At 60.8% G+C, this 20,514-nt stretch overlaps 1 protein-coding gene across 2 annotated transcripts; it reads right to left on the bottom strand.

Moving 5' to 3' along the window:
- Positions 1-172: 172 nt before the first annotated feature.
- Positions 173-19,825, bottom strand: PIK3R2 (phosphoinositide-3-kinase regulatory subunit 2). Of its 2 annotated transcripts, none has more exons than XM_064175240.1 (16): positions 19,730-19,825; positions 12,807-13,521; positions 9,367-9,459; positions 8,868-8,930; positions 8,090-8,221; positions 7,707-7,908; positions 7,324-7,409; positions 6,936-7,041; positions 6,747-6,845; positions 6,462-6,642; positions 6,137-6,262; positions 5,270-5,412; positions 4,896-5,072; positions 4,119-4,190; positions 3,564-3,734; positions 173-3,355 (listed from the first exon to the last, which is right to left on the bottom strand). In XM_064175240.1, exons 2-16 carry the CDS (start codon positions 13,144-13,146, stop codon positions 3,163-3,165), a joined length of 2,184 nt encoding a protein of 727 aa, XP_064031310.1. In that variant the 5' UTR covers positions 13,147-13,521; positions 19,730-19,825; the 3' UTR covers positions 173-3,162. The 2 variants fall into 2 exon arrangements, with proteins under 2 accessions (XP_064031310.1, XP_064031311.1); XM_064175241.1 differs by lacking the exon at positions 19,730-19,825 and adding an exon at positions 15,874-15,894.
- Between the last annotated feature and the right edge of the window lie 689 nt (positions 19,826-20,514).

Raw genomic sequence — 20,514 nt, 5'->3', positions numbered from 1 at the left:
CACTTGCCCAGCTGCTGAGCCCGGGGTTGGCTCCCGCATGCCCCTGGGGAGCCCGATCCGGGCACAGCTCAGCACTGGGTCACATCCTGCGCCCAGCCCAGGAACTGGTGCCGAGCCCCAACGCCCTCCCGCCCCCGCTCCGCTCCGCCGCGCCGGCAGCAGCCGCAGCCCCTCAGGAAAATTGTTTATTTCTTTCTTTCCTATTTTCGTTTTTTTTTTTGGTGGCGTTTTGAGTACCGTACAAAAAAAACCAAACCGCTCCTACGGGAACCGACACTGGGGCGACACCGGTAAACATCGACGGACGAGCAGGGAGCGAACTGCTGCGGGGAGCAGCTCAGGCGGCAGCTTATCGATTATTGCAAAACCTACACGGACCCCAACCCCGCTCCGCGGCGCTCCCGAACCCCCCTCCCGGGGGCTTCCGAACCCTCCGGGGCCCCACTCGGCACCACGAGAGCAGCGGAGCCCTCGCGGGGGGTCACGCAGGCGACCCCCTAAGGCGGGACAGAAACGGAGCTGTGCTCCCTGGGAGCAGGGTGTGTGGGGTGGGTTCGGGGGTCACAAGCAGCAAAACACAGTCCAGAACCTTGGACTCTGGAGCCAGCGGCGTGAACAGCAGGGGCAGAAGCACCGAAGGACAAACCACTACTAGAGTTGATTGCAGGCAGGGAGGGAAGCGCTGCGGTTAGGGAGCTAAGCCAAGCACCGTCAGGGAAAGGCAGCCCCCCGGGGGGGGACATTTTCCTCCTCGTACACAGGACTAGCGAGCAGAGCCCTGCTGGGGCAGGTCAGGGTTTGGGGGGAGGTCAGCGATGGGTGGAAGGGCAGAGAGCTGAGCGGACCCCTTGTGCTCATGCTCCTGGGGAAGGAGAGGCTGTGGCTGGGGAAGGAGCAGCACGGGGGCAGAGAGCAGAAATTCAGCCAGAAGTATAAAGCCAGTGTTAGGAGAAGCTGGACTCTGCCGGCCAGCAGAGCTGGGCTGAGCACAACGCACAGCAGCAGGCCAGGACTCGAAGCTGACTCTCTCAGATGCTTGGCAGGCCCTGGCAGGAGCTGGGAGCAAACTCCCACCCCAAGCAGGACCAGCCTCAAGCTCACAGGGGTGGGGTGCTGGGGGAGATGTGAACCCTGTGGGGTGAGCAGCAGGAGGATGGGATCCTCCTGCAGCCTGCCCCCATGGTGCAGGGACAGGCTGGCAGCACAGGAGTGAGCACAGGACCAGTAGAGTCCCCAGGCTGAAAATGTACCACTGTAAATGGTGCAGGAGCCTGACAGAAAACTTTGGGATGTTGGCACAGACCCGACTATGAGCACTGGGTTTCCCTGCTCCACTCCTGTGTGCTCATCTTTCCTATTGGAAGTCAGAAGTATTCCCTTACTTATCCAAACAGCTCTTCCCAAGTGATCCCTAAAGCCAAATATGGCCTCTGCTAGGTGGTGCACCCCACAGCTTCCCCAGCCCACTGCCTGCCCCCATCCATGGCACTTGGGTACCAAGCCACATGTCAGCAGTGGCACCACTGTACCCCATCCCCAAAACACCAAACATTAGCAAACCAGAGCCTGGAAGGGGCACAGGGGGCAGTGAACGGGGCCTGCACAGCCAAGCACCAGAGCTGCCACAGCAGCAGGAGTGGAGCCTTTGCTCCAGCAGCCCCAGCTCCAAATGGATCTGGGGACTAGCCTGGGGTGAGGTGAGGAGCAGAGCTGGCCAGGGGAGGGACAGCTTGGTCCTTGCTGGAGGACAGGATGCAGACAGTGAGCACACAGCACCTTGCAGCTCTGCCTGAGGCCAGGTCACCACAAAAGCAGCAGCAAAGCCCCAGCACCCAGCATCCCGGTCTAGGGATGCAGCCTGCAGAGGGAAGAGCCTCTCCTGCAGGCACAGAGGACAGCTACTGCTTGCTTCAGCCAGGCAGGCACAGAACGCAGCGAAGCAAATGCCACCATGGTCTTAACACTCAGCCCTGGTCCAGTCACCTCTGTCACCCTTTCAACTCAAGACACAGCAAGTGCCAGGCAGCCCTGAGGGGCAGTGCTGCAGCAGGCCCCAGCTCTCCCTCCCCAGCCCCATCCAGCACCCAGGATCAGCTCTGCACAGTTTGCACACTCAGCTCTCCACGCTGTGGCCCCCAGCTCAGCAGACCCCAGCCTCCTGCAGCAGGCAGCTCCTTCATTTTATGTAGGGCTCATAGTATAGAGCAGCCTCCAGCCGCCTCCTGCTTTAGCTGGTGGGACCTGAGTCAGCACCAGCCTGCCCAGCTGCTGCCCAGCATGGGGGTGGAGGCCAGCAAAGAGCAGTGCTGGGAGTGAGCTGAGCAGAGGAGCCCCATTTACAGAGCTGCCACTTGCTGCAATGCAACACCATGGCAGAGCCACCCAAGAGCCAGGAATGAGCTCAGCATCCCATGGGTTCTGCTGGGAAAAGCAATGGGCACCACCACAGCCTTCACAGCTTAGCTGGCACGACGAAGATGAGGATTCCTTGCTAACTGGATCCTCCCTCCCCAGACAGCAATGCTGAAAGGTGGCCACAACACCAGGGAACCGCAGGGTGAGGTTGGGCATGGCAGGGAGTGAAGCCCTCAGCAGAGAAGCCCTGGGCAGGGGGAGGTCTCTCCTTCTTAAACAAGTCTGCATGGAGCAGCAGTACCTCTCATACCAGCCTCTGCCATGAAGGTGGAGGGCACAGGGAGCCTCCTCTGCTTCCTCTGGCATCCAGGCAGGGAGCTCCTCGCTCATGGCTGCTTGCCCAGGGCAGGGACAACACCACGGTGCCAAGGAGCTCGGAAATGTAGCTCTGCAGTGATGCCAGGTGGGGTGACCTGCCAGCAAGAAGAGGACCTGACCTGCTCATCGCGGAAGGGAAGGGGGCTGTGTTCAGCCCCAGCAATTCAATCACAGCTGGATCCCAACTCCTGGAGGCTGGAGCCCACTGGGAATCAACAGCCCAGCTTTTGTGTATGTGTGTGTCCCATCAGCCACCACAGGTTCTCAGCTACTGACCAACAGGGACATCAGGAACGGTCACAGACATCTCAGAGGCTCTGGAGGGGCAGGAGCACAGAGACTCAACTATACAGGGTGCAAGAGTCCAGAGCCAGAAAGCAGTGCCCTGGAGAGAAGCTGAAGGCAGCTGTTGTGTTGTGCTTGGGCTGCTCATCTGGCTGGTGGCTGGGAACGGACCGGGTGAGCCAGAGTGACATTCAGGGAGTCGTTGTGCTGCACCAGGGACGTGTGCTTGTAGTGCAAGACCAGGTCCTTGAGGGAGGCGTAGAGGTTGTAGGGCTCAGCAAAGCCGTAGCCGGTCGCCGTCTTGTAGATGACGCAGTGCTTGGTGTCACCATCCACCCTGAGGGGGCAAGACAGCAGGGGGTCAGTGCCATGCCACGGAGCACAACCGGGAGTCACCGAAGCAACCCCAAGATGCACCTGGCCCCAGCTGAAAGAGAGCACCCAGGGAGGCCCAGCATGGCAGCTGATGCCTCCCCCAGGCCGCAGGAGGGAGCGGGGCAGGGGAGCTGGGGCAGCAGCCCCAGGGCTGTGCTGGGCACACTCACACCACGGAGCAGGCGTAGCAGCCCTTCTGGCTGCTCTCGCGGATCAGGAAGGTGCCGTCCCGCTTCCCGCACAGCATCTCCTCAGCCTGCAGCCGGTTGATCTTCCCCACGTACCACGTCCGCTCCTCGTGGTGGGGCAGCTCCTCCTCGTCGTCCATCATGGAGTACTGGCTGTGGGTGAGCACAGGGAGGCTCAGAGCCTCTTGCTTGTGTGGCCTCTCCACCTGCCCCCATGCTACTGGCTGCTGCCACCCCTTCTGCTGGGGAAGGTGTCCTTGTAGGGTCCCAGACTGGTTTAGATGGGAAGGGACCTTCAAGCTCATCCAGTCCAGCCCCCTGCAGTCAGCAGGAACATCCCCAACTCAAGCAGGCGGCTCAGAACCTCAAACAACCTGACCTGCCATGGTTCCAGGGATGGAACATCTTCCCCTCTAGGCAAGCTGGGCCAGGGTCTCGCCATGCTCAGCATAACAAATCTCTCCCTTCTCTCTGGTCTGAGTCTCCCTCTGAGTGGGCTGTACCCCCAGAGCCCCCCACACCCACAGGGACACTCACTCTTCTGTCTCATTCTTGATGCCCAGCCACTCGTTGATTTTCTTCTGCCGAGCACCCTTCTGGGTCAGCCACCTGAGGAATCAATCAGAGAATCACCCGGGTCAGAGAAGACCTTTCAGCTCACCCAGTCCAACCATTAACCCAGCACTGCCAGGTCACCACTGTGCCTCAGCACCACATCTATAGGTCCTTAAATGCATCCAGGGATGGGGACTCCACCACTGCCCTGAGCAGCCTGGTCCAGAGGTGACAATTCTTTCATGGAAGATTTTTTTCCCAGTGTCCAGCCTAACCCTCCCCTGGCACAACTTGGGGCTGTTCCTTCTTGTCTTGCCTATTGTTCCCTGGGAGCAGAGCCCAACCCCCACCTGGCTCCAACTTCCTTTTAGTGGGTTGTAGAGAGCAATGAGGTCTCCCCTCAGCCTCCTTTCCTCCAGGCTGAATAACCCCACACCTGCTGGCCATGTTATTGCTCATCTTGGCCACCTGGGCACACTGCTGGCTCACATTAAGGCAGCTATCAACCAACACCCCTGGAGAAGCCGAGCTCATGGCAGGCACTGTGCCAGCCTGGGCCAGGCACCGCTGGCACAGCCATCAGCAGAGGGCAGCAGCTGTCCCCTCTGAGGCACCGCCGTGCCCTGGAGCTGAACACTGCAGGCCTGGCTCCTCCACCCAGCAGCCCACAAGCAGGTCCAACAAGCCCCAGAGCCCTGAAGGAGCCAGCTGGGTGGCTGCAAGCGAGGCTGGAGGGCAGCAGGGGCCTGCTCTACGTACACCAGGTACTGGTCCCGCAGCTTGCGCAGCTGCATCAGGTCTGGCTTGAGGCTGTTCATGCGCTTGTCGATCTCCCGGTTCTCCGAGGCCTGCTTCTTCAGGTCCTGCTCCAGCTTCATCTTGCTGTCGTGGATCTCTGTGATGCGAGACTTGAGCTTCTCCGAGTTCATCAGGATCCTGGGAGAACGGAGCGGGGCTTCAGGCTGCGAGCCAGAGTAGGAGGGGAAGGAAGCCTCCTGCCAGCTCCAGCCCACGGCAGGCTGCTGGAGACCAGGACTGCACATGCCTCGACCCCGTGCTGGGCCAGGATCATCCTTCCAGCCCCCAGAGCTTGTCCCCAGTCAGGGCAGGTCGCCACCAGCCCCTGTGCTCACCGCTGCACCTCCTTCTCGTTGCCCTCACGCCGGAAGCGCTCAATGTACTCCTTGCTGCACTTCTCCTGCGTCTGGCACTGCTCCTCGAAGATCTTGATGGTCTCGTTGAAGGCCTCGATTGCTGTCCTCTTCATCTGCAGCTCCTGCAAAGGGAGGGCACAGCTGAGTGGGGGGCAGGTCTCTGCTCATTCACATCCCCTTCTTCCTCCTCCCCTTGCTGCAGCCAAAACATCCCCCTCTTGGAAGCTCATTCTCTGGGGAATCCTCTCTCAAGCCCAGGAGAAGACAAATAGGGCAGAGGGTGCCTGATTTCTAGTCTCCTCTGGGCACAGTGGTGCAGCTCCCCATGGGCAGAGGCCGTTGGTAGAATCATAGAATCAACCAGGTTGGAAGAGACCTCCAAGCTCATCCAGTCCAACCTAGCACCCAGCCCTAGCCAGTCAACCAGACCATGGCACTAAGTGCCTCATCCAGTCTTTTCTTGAAGACCTCCAGGCACGGTGCCTCCACCACCTCCCTGGGCAGCCCATTCCAATGGGAAATCACTCTCTCTGTGAAGAACTTCCTCCTAACATCCAGCCTAGACCTACCCTGGCACAACTTGAGACTGTGTCCCCTTGTTCTATTGCTGGTTGCCTGGGAGAAGAGGCCACCCCCCACCTGGCTACAATGTCCTTTCAGGTAGTTGTAGACAGTAATAAGATCACCCCTGAGCCTCCTCTTCTCCAGGCTAAACACCCCCAGCTCCCTCAGCCTCTCCTCATAGGGTTTGTGTTCCAGGCCCTTCACCAGCTTTGTTGCCCTTCTCTGGACACCTTCCAGCACCTCAACATCCTTCTTGAATTGAGGGGCCCAGAACCCCCGTACCTGGGACGTGCGTGTGTACTCCTCGTACAGCAGGTCGTACTCCCAGCTCTTGTCCTGGTACTGCTGGTGATAGACCTTCAGCTGCTCCCCAACGGCTTCCACACTGTCCTCTTTCACCACTTGGTCCTGCCACAAGCACAGCCTCAATCAAGACCTCAGTTAGCAGTCCCCAAGGCAGGCAGCTGGTCCCACAAAAGACCCCAGCCCTGCAGGGTGCCTGCTGCCCCACAGAGTGAAGGGTGGACACTGCTCTCTGCCAAAGGGCCAGAGAGGTGAAGGAGCGAACACCTTTGGTTCAGGCTGTGCTGACCAGCCCGTGCCTCACCTGCTGGTACTTGGAGATGGGGTAGAGCAGCCTGGTGTCCAGCTTGGCATTGTACTGGGCCAGTGACTCGTGCCGGTAGTGAGTGATGAGCTCCACGACGGAGCCGAAGGTGAGGGGCTCGGAGAAGCCATACTTGCCCTCCCGGTGGAAGATCTTGATCAGCTTGTTATTGCCTCCCTTCCTGTGGTGAGTGGGGCAGAGGAGAGAGCACTTAGCAACACCTCAGCACCCCGGCCCAGCCTGAGAGCCAAGTGTCCAGGCAGCCTGGAGCTGTGCGGGCCCCACCTGAGCGTCAGAGTGTACTCCCCCTGGATCTTGCTGGAGGCATCGCGCACCAGGAAGGTGCCGTCCGGCGTGTCCCGGAGCTTCTCGTTCACCTCCTCCCTGCGAGGAACACGACAGTCACGGCCAGAGCTCTCTAGAGAACTCCATGGAGGGAGCACCTGGGACAGCTGCTGCCTGTCCCATCCTTACCGGGAAATGTCACCCCAGTACCACTCGGCATCCTGCAAGGGCACACTGTTCCCGTTGGCCAGGCTGGCTGCGCTGGGCTTCGGCTTCGGCGGTTTTGGAGGCAAGGCTGCAAGAGAAAGGGGCAGAAGCAGGGTGAGGCCAAGTCCCAGCTTCCCAAAGGCAATCCCTTGGAGCACTGAATCCTCTTCCCAGCAGTGACTATCCCAGGAAGCCCCCTTGGTTGTCACACTGCCAGGAGCTGCTCCAGGCACATCTAGAGGTGAAGTCCCCGGGCTGGCCTCCAGGCACAGCAGGGCTCCAGAAATGCCCTTGGCAACCTGTTCAGGAGGGCTGAGATTCCACACTCACAATCAGCACCTCGAGAAGCTAAGAAGGGGCATCTCAGTACCTGGGGGCAGCTGCTCCAGCTCCAACTCCTTTGTCTGCAGAAGCATCTCCAGGAACAGCACAGAGAAATCAGGGCTCAGCTCTGGGCTGCAGGGTGAGAGGAGCCAAGTTACAATGGCAGCTGTGGGGGAGAACTTGGCACTGCTCCCACATCCTCCCCAGGCAAAAGGGTGTCCAGGGCGAGCTGGTTCATCCCAGCTGCTGCATCTCAGTCTGACACTAAAGCTCTGCCCTGGCTCTTGAGTCCCAGCTCCCTGTGCTGCCAGCAGGTTAATGCCGGATGCAGTGACCAGGGGCTGTGGGCAGTGCTGTCACAGGCCAGGCTCCTCACCCTGGCAGGGCACAGTGGCCAGCGCCCAGCTGGAGCCTCATGGCCTCACGTACCTGGCGCCAGGCAGCCGCAAGAGGAGGGGGCCGAAGATCTCTGCCAGGGCCCGAGGGTGGAGGCTGTTGCTGTCTGCCTGCTGCGATACCTTGCCCAGATGCCGGAGCAGGAACTGCAGGGTGAGTGTGTTCTGCAGCGGCACCGCAGGCGACTCCAACGCCAGCAGCAGCTGCTTCCGGCAGCTCTCGGGCTGGGGGACCTCTGGGGACAGAACGGGACAGGGCGGAGGGGCTGGGACAGCAGCGCCGCAGGCTCCGGCTGCCTCGCGGCAGGGAGCAGCGTCAGCAGCAGACCCCATGGGGACAGCGGTTACCCCAGTGCCACGGACGTGCCTGTGCCACCCAGCCACCCGCTCCCCAGCGCGGCCAGGGGAAGCTCTTACCCTGCAGGACTCGAAGGACGTCTCCATGCACCGACACCGGCACCACGGGGGAGGGCAGGTCCTGCAGGTAGCCTCGCAGTGCCTCGCCCAGGGAGTGCACGTCGAAGGGCTCCAGGTCACCCAAGGTCCAATCTGCCAAGGCACACAGCTCCCATGGATGATGGGCACAGCACTGGGCACCCAGTGGCAACTCCAGTTCTGCCAGCACCCATTCCAGAGACCATGGCACATTAGACAGACAGCCAAGCAGCCCACACGACAGAGGAAGCCTGGAGGTGCTCCCATGCATCCCAGAAATAAGTCTGCTCTGGGAACCCAGGCAGAGAATCAAGGCCATTTTGGGTGCCCACAGCCTTTGTCCTGAGCTCTGCCACAAGAATCCCAGGCATGCATGGCTGGGGTGATAGATTTCCTTCCCTGCTGCTGTCAGAGGCAAGCACAGACTGACCAGCGCCACGCTGAGCCCAGCAGGGAGGTCTCCCTCAAACCATGCCACCCCAACCCATGCCAGCAGTGCAAGCTGTGGGCCATGGGAACAGCAGGAGACAAGCAGAGGAGGGCACTGCAGGCTCCAAGTGGCCAGCACCACATCCCCTCACCACAGAGTGTCCCCTGCCCCATCCGTCCATGCAGGATAGGGACGTGCCAGGGTGGCCCAGCCCCATGGGCAGGGTGCCAGGAGCCAGGAGCTGCCAGGACCAGCCTGGCCCGGTGGCTGCTGGCACTGTCTGGCACTAACCCGCCCCAGCTGTGCCCGCCACACCGCGCTGGTTCTTACCGGCTCTCAGCGCCTGCCGCAGCTCGCAGCCCGATGTCCTGTACAGCATCTCGCTGTCCAGCCCTGCAAAGCCAGGGGCTGCCGTTAGCTCCAGCCCTCCCTACGTGCACCCTTTTGGTGCCAGCCTGGCAGCTCCATGCCTGCAGCACGGCTCACCAGGTCTGGATGGTGCCTAAGCCAACCTCCCATGGCCCCCTTTGGCCCAAAGACACCCAGTTCTGTGCCCCCATTTCCCCAGCATGGCAGATTTGGGATGGAAGCCACTTCCCAAAGCCCAGTACCCTCACCTCGGGGTGCAGTGGGGTCATGCTCAGCTCTGGGGAACAGTGGCCTAAGGCAGAGAGGTGCAGGGGAACCTCCCCTGCTGCAGGCAGCTGTCCCTGCACATCCCACAGAGCTCAGCCCAATGCCAACAGCTTTTACAAACAGCTGCCACCCCTCTGCCCTCACTGGGGGGTTTGGGGGTGTCAGCCCCTCAGAGTGCAGCACTCCCCCTTACCTTTCTTCTCAATAGCTTCCACCAGCTTCACCAGCAGCGGTGGTGCAATCTCAGGGGGGCTGAACTGCTCCTGCAAGTCTGGGAGAGGAGACCCTGGGGAGAGAGGAGGGAAGGAGAGAAGAGGTCACCCTCACCTCAGCCCCCCGCAGATGCTCTGCAGTGGAGCTGCACCAAGGCCACAACCAATGTTGCTCCCAACACTGAGGCAATCCCTAGCTTGGCACAGGGTTACAGCCCCCACAAACGTGGCATGGAGGCTGTGAGGAACTTGTGAGCTGGCTCAGAAACCAGCACAGCCGAGCCCAGCCCCGTGCCAACCCCTGATGGGCTGTGCACAGTGGGACCCTTACAGCACCCAAGGAGCCCAGGAGGCAGAGCCTGCTCCCCTGGGGCTGTGGCACCCCAGGCAGGCAGTATGGGGTTCTCAGAGTTCCTGGGGCTCAGGCCAGGTTTGGGCCCTGCTCAGCAGAAGCTGTGAGGGTCTGGGGTGGGGGGGAGCAGGGCCGGGGAGCTGCAATTCCCGCAGCGATGGAGCAGAGAGTGCAGTGTCAGCACATTCCTGCCCTGCCTGCTGGCTGCGCGGGGAAACCAGCCCCTGCTCCCCTTCCTGCCAGCACACAGCCTCGCTGCAAGCTGCCACTGGGCACAGACAGCCCACAGCAAGGGACAGAGGCTCCCTCAGTCCCGGGGAGGTCTGTGCCTTCACTGTCACTTCCTGATCTCGAGCTCCTGGCTCTGGTGACCCTTCCCCTGTACTGCAGGGGTGACACATGTTGGGCTCAGGGCACACAGGCCTGGCAAGGCAGCTGCCAGTGGGAAGTTTGCTGAAGGATAAGCGGTGCCAGGCCCTGTCTTGCTTCCAGCTGAGCACCAACTGGTACAGGAGGCTCCTCTGGGTTGGTCAGCAGCCCCGGGCAGGCCGTGGGGAGCCCACGGTCAGCAAGGACACCCAGCACGCTGTGCTCGTGGGAAGACAGAGCCAAGAGGCTGCTCCCCATTGCGAAACAGCTCTGCTGCCACGGCTCTGACCCCAGCTCGCCTGGTGTGGTCTCGCCAGAAGGCTCAGCGAGCTGAGACGCTGCACCCGGCCAGGCCTCCTGCACCCAGAGCCCAGCAGGGAGGCAGAGCAGCTCCTGTCAGCACAGGGCAGCAAGGAGGCAGGCACCCAGCAGTCCTGCAAGGGCTTGCGCTGCCGGGGTGGGGGCAACCCCCCACCAGAGAGAGCCTCTGGGCACGGGAAGGGGCCCAGCGCAGTGCTGGTTGGGGTGGAGAAGCTGCGGGAGAGCTGCCAGGCTGGCAGCTCGGAGCCTGACCCTTGGGAAGGGCTGAAAGCAGAGCAAACACTGGCGCTGCCCACGTGTCCCGGCCGGGAATGTGCTGCTTCAGCAGGCAGCAGCTTGCCTGTAGCGCGGGCAGGCTGCGCCGGAGACAGCAGCAGCAGCAGCTCCACTCTGCGGCCGGGGCTGCCGTGTGCGGGGCTGCCGTGTGCGGGGCTGCCGTGTGCGGGGCTGCCGTGAGCGGGGCTGCCGTGAGCGGGGCTGCCGTGAGCGGGGCTGCCGTGAGCGGGGCTGCGGGAATGTTTCTCCGCCGCATTTTCTGCTGGCGGCGGAAGGCAGCAGCAGCAGTCGTAAATCCAGCGGCTGTGAGCGCAGGGCCCCGGAGCCCCGCGGGGCCAGCCCTGCTCCTCGGGCTGGGTGACGGACGCGACACTGGCCCTGCTCTGTGTGTGACACTGGGGAGCTGAGGGACCCTGATCAGCCCGGGGCAGGAGCTGGGAAACACCGACCGTGAGCTCCGTGGGGCAGGCACAGACAGCTCTGCACCTCCCAGCTGCAGAGCACAGGCTCGGCTCCCGCACAGCTTCTCTGCTGCACAAATGTCTCCCAGCAGCAGCCTGGCAGACTGCACACCAGATGGCCATGGGCATCAGAACTGCCACGCTGCAGGCCCTGGCTGTGGGAATGCACCCACCAGGGACAGGCACAGGGCTGGCACTCCCTCGTGTGCCCTGCTCCATCCTCGGGCAAGCTGGCTTTGGGGTTCTTTCCTGGCCACATCTTTTCTGAGTGTCAGGAGCTCTGGCACGTTTCTTCCACAGCCCAGAGATCTCCGCCTCTGCACAGAGCAGTGGCTTTGACCAAGCCCAGCTTGAGAAGGAGAACAGCAGCAGGAGGAGGAGGAGGAGGAGGAGAGAGCCTGCGAGGGCATAAATACAGCCCCCGAGGGAGCGCAGGGCTGGATGCAGGCAGGGCCAGCACTCCACCGCAGAGCATGTCCCAGGAGGAGCTGCTTTCTTGGAAAGGCAGGTTGTGAGGGGATGACTCAGGTCAGCAGCTCTGCTGCCAACTCAAACGCATGCCCAGCCCCATTCCCACCCTCTGGAGATGTTTCCCAGGGCCACCCCTCCAGCTCCCAGCACGGGAGGCAGCTGCAGGGAGCTGTGCACCAGCTCCACGACCCTGACTTCTGACAGTGGCTCCTTTCCATTCCCCAGGACCCCAGAGATGCTTCACAGAGCTAGAAGCATCCGATGGGACAGCCGCAGCTCCCAAGCAGAATGGGACAGGAAAGACACAGAGCTGCCAGCCAGGAGTGTGCTTTGATGCCCACCAGCTCCTGCTGCTGACCCATGTGCGCCAGCATGAGGTCTTCTGCAAGGCATGGGAAGGCCAACTGTGGCTATCACCACTGCTTGCCACCTCAGGGCACCCGAGGACTGCTAAGCCTGGATTTATGTGCCTGGGAGCAAAAGAACACAAGCAAGGGCAGCTGCCACAGCTCTAGGGGCAGCACTGTGACACAGCAGCTCTCCCAAGCTCCCAGAGCACATCTGTGCCAAGCCCTGTGCCAGCTGAGAGGCAGACGCAGGTGCAGGATGGCCCCTGCCCTGCCCGAGGGTGGCTGCCCAGCCCCAGCTAGAGCCCCGTGATCTGCGGGAAGGACGAGTGCCAGACAGACAAGCAATTAGCTCCAGTTCTCAGAAGTACTCTTTTAGACCCTGACTTTTCTCCTCTTGCCCAGAGACAAGTAATTGTGTGTCTCAGCGGGGCTGAGTGGCTCTTGGCAGCGAGCAGTGCCCCGGGCACTCCAGAGGCACAGGCAGGGAGGTGGTTGGGAGAGGTCAGGACTTATTCTGAAAGGGATAGCGCCAGGCAAAACCCTCAGGGGAGCAGGAAGGGGGACCAAGAACCACGAGAATCCTGCCTGGTTACAGGCCAGAGAGGGAGAGGGATCCTGGGGAGGGAGGAGTGAGCCAAGGCTCGCTCCAAGCAGCGCTGCTGAGCAGCTGGAGGAACAATGTGCCGAGAGCACTCAGCCAGAAGCATGCCTGAGCCCATGGCCTCCAGCCTAGGGGTGATCCAGGGTGCCCAGCTGGCCTCGAAGCCACATGCCCTGAGCATCACAGGGTAGGAGCAGAGCAGGCACATAGCAGGGCTTACCTTGCTCCAGGGCCTCCTGCGGCCGGCCCCCGCTGGCCCCCGGCGTCGCGGGCAGGGGTCTCTGCATTCGGGGCCGGTGGGAGGGGACAGAGATCTTCACGGGCCCCACGTACTCTACATAGGTGCCAGGGAAGTCTCCCTTCTGCTTGGTCCGCTCGTTGACACCCAGGATCCATCCAATCTGGTTGGGGGTCTGCTCATCCCCATCTTTGAAGCCCAGGGCTTGCAGAGCCCCCTTGCTGACCACCAGGATGTCCCCGGGCAGCAGGTCAATGTCCTCCTCGCGCTCCTTGCGGTAGGGGTAGAGCGCACGGTACTGGAACCCGTCGGTGCTGCCCATCTCTGCAGGGGGAAGGGCTCGCTGGGGAGAAGCAGCACGTTGTGGGTGGAAAAGGAGGGATCTCAGAGACAGCTCTCCCCCATCAGCTCTCTGAACGTCTCTGCATGAAGCAGCACTCCAGGAGCCTGGTCCGGGTGCCCCGGTGGGCTTAGGTGCAGCCCCTTTTCCTTAGCTTGAAACCACGATTCAGCCAAATGATGGAGCACAGGGAGAAGGAGACAAACATAATCCAGCACTGGTGAGCGGGCATGCAGTGAAGAAACAGATCAGGAGCTGCTCCACCGAAAAAGGAGGAGGGTTGCAGTCCAGAGGGCAAAGGCAGAGCGGGCTCCTAGCCCCGGGCAGCCTGGCACACTTCGTCTTCCTCCCCGACACCTGCAGACAGAAGAGACGAGAAGTTGTCACTGCACAGCAGGCACCCCACAGCCTCTCGAAGCACCACCACTCAAGCTGGGGTTTGTCTGAGCAGCTGAGAGAGGCAGGACTCGTTTCACTCCTGCTACCTGCTGAGGCTGAGCCCTGGATCCATCCAGGACACTCCAATACCAATTACTCCCAAAAGCCTGAGAGGAGCCAGCGGCTGGGGCAGGAACTGCTCTGCATCCCAAAGAGGTTCCCTCCTGCCTCTCCAGCTCAGCCTCCTCGCAGCATTTATGCAAACAAGAAGGCAACAAGTGGGACAAAACAGCCTTTATGCAGGAACTTTTGCATACAGAAAAGAGTGACCCTGCAAGCACCAGCTGGAGGCCCTGAATAGGAGCAAAACAAACAGATTTAACCTCTTTCTTGTTCAATCAATTCAATTTCACAGTTCACCTTCACATCTCCCCATGCAATCCCTCACAAAGGCATCTGCTGAAGGTAGCTGCCCACAAATGGAGGTTAACCAAGCTTTCAGCGAGAGGCTCTGGAGATGCTTTGCCATTCCCACAGAGCAGCACTTCAAAGCCTGGCTCTGAGCAAAGTAAATTTTTGAACTTTTCAAAAGCAGCAGCAGCAGCAGGCACAGGCTCTTTGTGCAGAGATGGAGGTGAGAGGAGTTAAAATGATCTTTAGAAGCCTTCAAGTCTCCTTGGAGCTGCTCGCTGCCTTTCGGCTATTTGGCGAGAAACAAGAACGCGCAGCCTGCCCTGCCCAGAAATCCACCAAAGGCACCAGCCTGGGTTGGAACATGTTGGGAAGGATTGGATGAGCTGGGGCATTCCCACCAGCCAGCCATGTCCTCCTCTTCCCATCTCCTCCTGGCCTCACGAGCCTGTTTTCTACCTCCTCCAGGCAGATCCCAGTGCTCCCCAGTTCCCCCAACCAAGGGCCAGACCCCTGGAGCAGCCAGACCCCAGCCCTCCCAGCTTCACCCCAAGCCTGCTGGAACACTGCAGATCCTCTGAATGGCTTGAGCCAAATCCAGCTCAAACACTTGAGCCCCATCTGAAAACTATTAGAGAGCAGGAAGGCGCTTCTCAGGGCTGCGGGAGCCTCTGCAGAGGGAGGAGAGGAGGCAGAGGGAGCCAGGGCACCCTTCCCAGCGGGGTCACGGCACCACGCCAAGGCTGCTCCGACCGCTGGAGAGGCACCAAAGCTGGTGATCTGCAGGATTTCAAAGTAACCCTTCCAGGCCAGCAACGCAGCACAGTTCCCATCAGCTCCAAACCCTTCTTTCCTCCTGCACGTGCTAACGGGATCGGTGTGGGGGCCCCAAGAGGAGAGAGCTTCACTGCTCCAACCCAGCACCGCGCTGTCAGCTCCTGCCTCTGACAAAAAAGGGCACAAAGAAGCCGTGGCAGATGAAACCCACAGAGCAGCCAGGGCCCGAGCTCAGGCAAGCATCCCAGTTTGGCCAAATGCAAGTAGGCACTGCCCTCGGGCAGGTAGGACACTTGCAGCCAGGCTCTAGTGGATACAGAACAGGACCAAGCCTGATCTGGGTCACCGGAGAGCTGCTATGGAGTTCAAGGAGCACCACCAGGCTGCAGGACTCATGGAGAGTCCCTGGGGACTGGGAGTGTTCTCAGGCGAAGCAGCACATCCCAGCAGGGCTGTCGTGCGAGCTTCCACCAGGCTGGGCCAGCGGCGGCAGGGAGCTCGCAGCGGAGCCCACAGCAGAGCCTGCACTTCCCCAGGCCAACTGTCCCCAGCCAGGAAAAATTACTTCATAATCCAGAGCATAAAGAGAGATTTATGGCCAGGCTGGCTGCCTGCCCCTCACCCTCTGAGCGCTGCCTCGCAGGATTCGGTGCAGCCGGATCGGCAGCGCCGTTGGCACTGCCAGGGGCAAGAGCAGCCGCTGCCCGCTGGGGAAGGGGCCAGCGGCTCCCGCTCCTCCTGGAGACCCCACAACGCACCCCGAAGCGGCACAGCCCAGACCCGGCCGGGTCGATGCTCCCTGCAGGCACCTCCCCTGCTTCCAGCTGCAGATCCCAGCCCCACTGCAGGCGCCTCAGACAAGCTGGTGCAGCCGAGGGAGCTGGAAGGACAAACCCAGCCCTGGCAAACTCGTTCAGTGGCTTTTCAAATCAGAGCTGCGGGCAGGGTGGGAAGAGCAGAGCACTGGAGCACCCAGGCTGCCCAGAGAGCAGGTCCCGCAGCTTCTACCGCACCATGCTGCTCCCCCAGCTCTTGCCAACCTTCTCCCCCGCCGTGGGGACACAGACCCAGCTCCGTGCCACCAGTGGGCACGTGAAAAAGCACAGAGAACCTCGGGCCAGCCTGGCCCTGGCGCAGCCTCACCTGCCTTCTGCACGCTCAGCCCACACGTGGATCGAGTGCCCACCACCGGGGGCAAGAAGCCCCCCAAGAACCCCAAATCCACACGGCCGGCACCGGTGCTGTCCGCTCCAGGGGAACCACTTGTCCTGTCCTGCCACCGAGCCAGGCGGCAGCTCCCAGGCTGAGCCACGCGTGTGGGACGGCGGCTGCGAGGCAGCAGCGTTCGCACCCCAGCGAGTCGCTGGCCGAAGCCAGAGGAACTCGAGAGCCCCCAGCAGCTCCTGGGAGGGAAGGGGAGGTTGGGAAGCAGAGCCCGGGACAGGCAGGAGCCTGTCGGCTGGGAGCACCCTGAGCCAGGGCTCTGCGTGCGCAGGAGAGCAGCAGCAGCTTGCCAAAAGATTTCAGCTGGGCCAGGCTCCAGGTTTGCTCCAGCTCTCGGAGAGGAGCCTCGTGTGTCCGTGCTGGCCAGCACTTGCTTGGGCTGCTCCGAAAATCCCAAGCATCAGACATGGAAATACCTTTGGTAAATCTATCTCAGCACCCAGAGACAATCCCGCGATTCATTACGGCTGTCAATACTGGCTTTGTTTAACGCATCGGTTTGAAACAAAAAGCACATTACCAGGCCTTTTGTGTGTGCCCAGCACTTAAATAAAAGCATCTTAACGTTTTAAATGTGGTTCCTGTGCTTTCTAACCCAGTTCCAAAGGCAGTTCAAAGTGCAGCTCGACTCGGAGCGAGCCCAAGCGCTGCTCTGCCTCCAGTGAGGGGAAAGAGCACAGGAAAATATTTAGCAGAATCTGCTGACAGCAACCCCCACAGCCCTTCAAGTTCCAGCAGATCCTCAGCGAGCAAAACCCCAACCTGAGCTCTGAGCTGCAAAACGCTGCCTGAAGGGGTGATGAAGGGGAGAGCAAAAACCTTTCCTTCCACAGCAGAGGGAAGAGGACGACGCAGTGACGCCTGCCAGCCTCTCACCCTGTCGTGACAGCAGCTGCGACATCGCCGCTGAGCCAAGGCAGGCAGACTGAACCCATCCGTGCACTCACACAGCCCACCCTGCCCCTGCTTCCTGCAGGAGGTACCCACCAGGCAGTGTGTCATGGCAGTGCCAAGCACACCACGGCGCACACTGTGCCCACACGCACCCGAACCATGGAGCAGCACCGGGGCAGAGCACAACAATCCCTGCTTTCCAGGGCAGCCCCCTGGGCTGGCTCCCTCCCAACCCTGCCAAGGAGCCTGGATGAGCACTCCACAAGGCTTGAAGCACCAGCGAGGCCACGGTGGAGGTGGTAATGCCACGAAGGACCTGAGTACGCCCGCAGGGAACCGGCGTGGGCAGGAAGCAGAGCTGGACCTGCTCCATGAGCTGCCCCCGGGGAAGCAGCTGGAGGAGAGGGCAGAGCCGAGGCTGTGCCAGAAGCTCGCGCTGCCAGGCTGGGATGGCCACGGCACTGCCAAGCCAGTTGGTATTTCCCTCCAAAGGGGGAAAAGCAGCAAGGGAGGTGAGTTACATAGAGAAGCGTGGCCAAGCTGGGCTTGGTGTCCTGAAAGTGATCACATCAGAGGTGTGGGGCAGCCAAAGCCACCCTCATCTCTTCTCTTACCAAGAAGCCAGAGCAGTGGCAGCAAGCTGGCTGGGGACAAGGAGTAGTCACTGCCCAGACCCGAGGTTCATTTAATATTCTGCTTAATTCAGTGAAGCCCAAAGATGTGAAGGAGTATCTGAAACATTTTACTGAAGAATTAAATGTTATGGTCAGCAGGGACCTTGAGGAGCTTCGTACATCCCTGCCTTGGTGTCACTGACACCTTCCTCGCTCCTCAGAGGTCTCAGCAGCCTCCCCCAGGGCTGAACAGTCACAGTGCCTCAAGCAATGAGATCTACTCTAAGACTTCTCATACTGTCCAGAGGCTTCTCCTGCATCTTCCCTGCTTCAGTTAAAGCCTGCCCTGACTCACTCACCTCAGGAGCTTTGTCCTACTCCCTTTCACTTGGCCAAAGCCTTTTACCTGGCAGCACTGAGCAGAGATGGACCAAGCACCATTTCACTTCAGCTCCCTTTACACCAGCCCCCATGCAGCAAGAACAGTTTGCTTCCATTTTAGGAGCAGTCGTGGGGCTGAGTTTAGGGACTTTTCTCAGAAATAAATCCAGGAGCTGTATTTTTGGCTCCTTCCCTCAAAAATGACAGCTCTAAAACAGAGTACATGAAAAAAAAAGGACCAATAAATCCAGCTGCTCTTGCTAACTTATCTGCTTACAATCACATTCCCTGGGGTACTGGGGATTTATGGCCATTTGTTAGCAGCTCTGCACAGTGCAGCAAGGACACGAAGTAACCTATGAGGTGAGAAGCAACCACGTTCACAGGCCAGCATTATCCAGGTTCTGGCTGGGAGAGGCAAGGGCTTCCACCCCGAGAAATCCACTGTCCCTTCCTCTCTCTGCTTTTTATCTTCCATCACTCAGTCCCTTTAGCTCCAAGCTGTGACCCCAGGCATTCCCAGAGGAATTAAGAGCCCTCCATATTGTAAATACTCTCTTCTCATTGTAAACACACCCCAGCACTCAGCCGGCACTGACACGGCTCCAAACTGGCTCCACAAACCACCCTGCTCCGCGCCACATTCCAGCTGAGCCGCAGCTTCTCTTCCAGCCCAGAGCTTTTGTCCAGCGAGACCCAGCTGCGAGCAGAAAGGATCTTCCAGCCTGCTGAAAGCCTTGTTCTAGAGAGATCAAAACTGGGATTTTGGGGCAGCCATCACCTTTAGGAGGACCAAAGCCTCTCTGTGAACTACATGGGCAGAGAGAAGCAGGATCTGCCCACGTCAGAGAGTCACCAAAGAAACCAAACCATGGCTTGGACTTTCCCACATCATGGAAGAGTCGATGACTGAAGCAGAGGCCAGCCCAGCCTCGGGGACACACCAGCCCTTTGCATGCTAGGGAAGGGCAAGGGAATGGCCAGGAAAGCAGTGATTTAGGCTATATTTACTCAGCTGTCTCCATTCTCTGCTCTCACAGAGAAAGTCACAGGGCCAGTTCCCCAGTGGCTCCAAGAGCTGCTGGGGAAATAGAAGCCAGGCACTAATGGGAGGACAAGCAGCCATTCCTTGGCCGGGTCTGGCACGGGTGCCGATGGGCGCAGTGCTGGTGCCACTTCAGCTCTCTGCACTCCTCGTAGAGCTCACTTTAAACAGGTTTCCTCCCAGGTTTGATTTCCCATTGAATAAAGACCCTCAGCTCCGGAGGTGCAGCTGTGTAGAGAAGCACAGCAGTGGGGCCAAGCCCTCAACCCAGGCTGGAACCGTGCAGCCCTGACAGGCCACATCACTCTGGCTCTGCCACCCAGAGAGGGTGCCCAGGACCCCCAGCAATGGGGGCGGCACCCTGCCGAGGATGATGAGGGGTCCCCGCACTGGCATCGCTGCAGGGGTAATGGAATAGAGATCTCCCTGCTGGCACTGCCAGGCACAGAGATAGCCGGGGGGGGTTGTCGAGTGGCACAGCCTCTGCACAGGGAGGAGACGGGGACAGCCCTGGCATCGCAGCGGAGCCACAGCTCTGGCACAGGCACCTGGCCTGGCACTTCGGAGCGAGGGGGAGCAGGGGTGACACGGCCCATGGGGCAGATCTCCCTGCCATGACACCAACGGGAGGGCGACGAGGACAACGCCGGTGTTAGCCCCGGGGAAGGGGGCTGGGGCTCGGCCCGGGGACCCGGCGAAGAGCTCCCTCTCAGGGCCCCCGCGGCGTCTCCCGCTGAGGAGGCCCCCTCACCGCGGATGCCGGCGCCGCTCCACCCAGCCCTGGGACCAGGTCTGGGACCGATCCGGGCCTTTCTCTCCCCATATCCCGGCCCCATCGTACCTCTTCTCTGGCCCCGTCCGCCGCCGCTCCGCTCCAACCCGTTCTTGCTTCCCAGCCCGGCGGCAGCCTGGGAAAGGGCCCGAAGACCGCCGGAACCGCCCGAACCCGCCCCGGAAATAGCCGAGTGATGCCGGAGAGAAACGAACCTCCCCGAAGACGCTCAGGCCCCGCCCCTTCCCCGGACACCGGCCACGATCGGGACCACGCCTCTTGCCCGAACTGCTCCGGAAAGAGCCGAGAGGCCGCAGGCGCCAAGCGGCGCTGCGGGAGAACGCGGGGGCGCCCCCTCGTGGCAGCCTGGGGCAGCACCGGGGCAGTGCATTACACCGTGGCCACCACACTGGGATTGCGCTGCACTGGGGACCGAGACTGTACTATGAACCGGGACTGCGCAGGGCATGGAGCACAGCACTGTACACTGCGCCGAGCCTCAGGTCCTAGGGCATGGCACTGATCACTGCACTGGGCATGGAGCACTGCAGCGCATATCACACTGGGTAATGGGTGCTCTGAATGCCAGGTACTGCACTGGGCATTGGGTGCTGCCCTGAGCACCACACGGGGAAGACAGCACTGCATTGAGTACTGCAGACACTGGGCACACACGAGGTACTGCATTGGGCACCCACAATCCAGGCCCGGGCTGGAGGCAGGCTCAGTGTCACATTCCCCAGGCCATTCCAGCACTCCTATTCCATTTACCCCTCACCATCACCCCACACTGCAGGCACTCCCTGCTCAGCCACGCTCTGGAGCTGGCAGCACCGAATCGCATCCCAGCTGCA

This window comes from Pogoniulus pusillus, chromosome 41 (genome assembly GCF_015220805.1).
Source record: "Pogoniulus pusillus isolate bPogPus1 chromosome 41, bPogPus1.pri, whole genome shotgun sequence".
NCBI lineage: Eukaryota > Metazoa > Chordata > Aves > Piciformes > Lybiidae > Pogoniulus > Pogoniulus pusillus.
Note: the sequence above shows the minus strand (reverse complement) of the source record. Positions and strands in the feature narration are given on the sequence as shown.

Excerpts from the sequence above, each read along its gene's own strand:
- PIK3R2 (XM_064175240.1), bottom strand. The coding sequence starts at position 13,146 with ATGGGCAGCACCGACGGGTTCCAGTACCGTGCGCTCTACCCCTACCGC. Across the intron at positions 7,410-7,706 it reads TTGCGGCTGCCTGGCGCCAG|CCCAGAGCTGAGCCCTGATT; the intron begins GTACGTGAGGCC and ends CTCACCCTGCAG. Across the intron at positions 4,191-4,895 it reads CTGCGGGACCAGTACCTGGT|GTGGCTGACCCAGAAGGGTG; the intron begins GTACGTAGAGCA and ends TTGATTCCTCAG.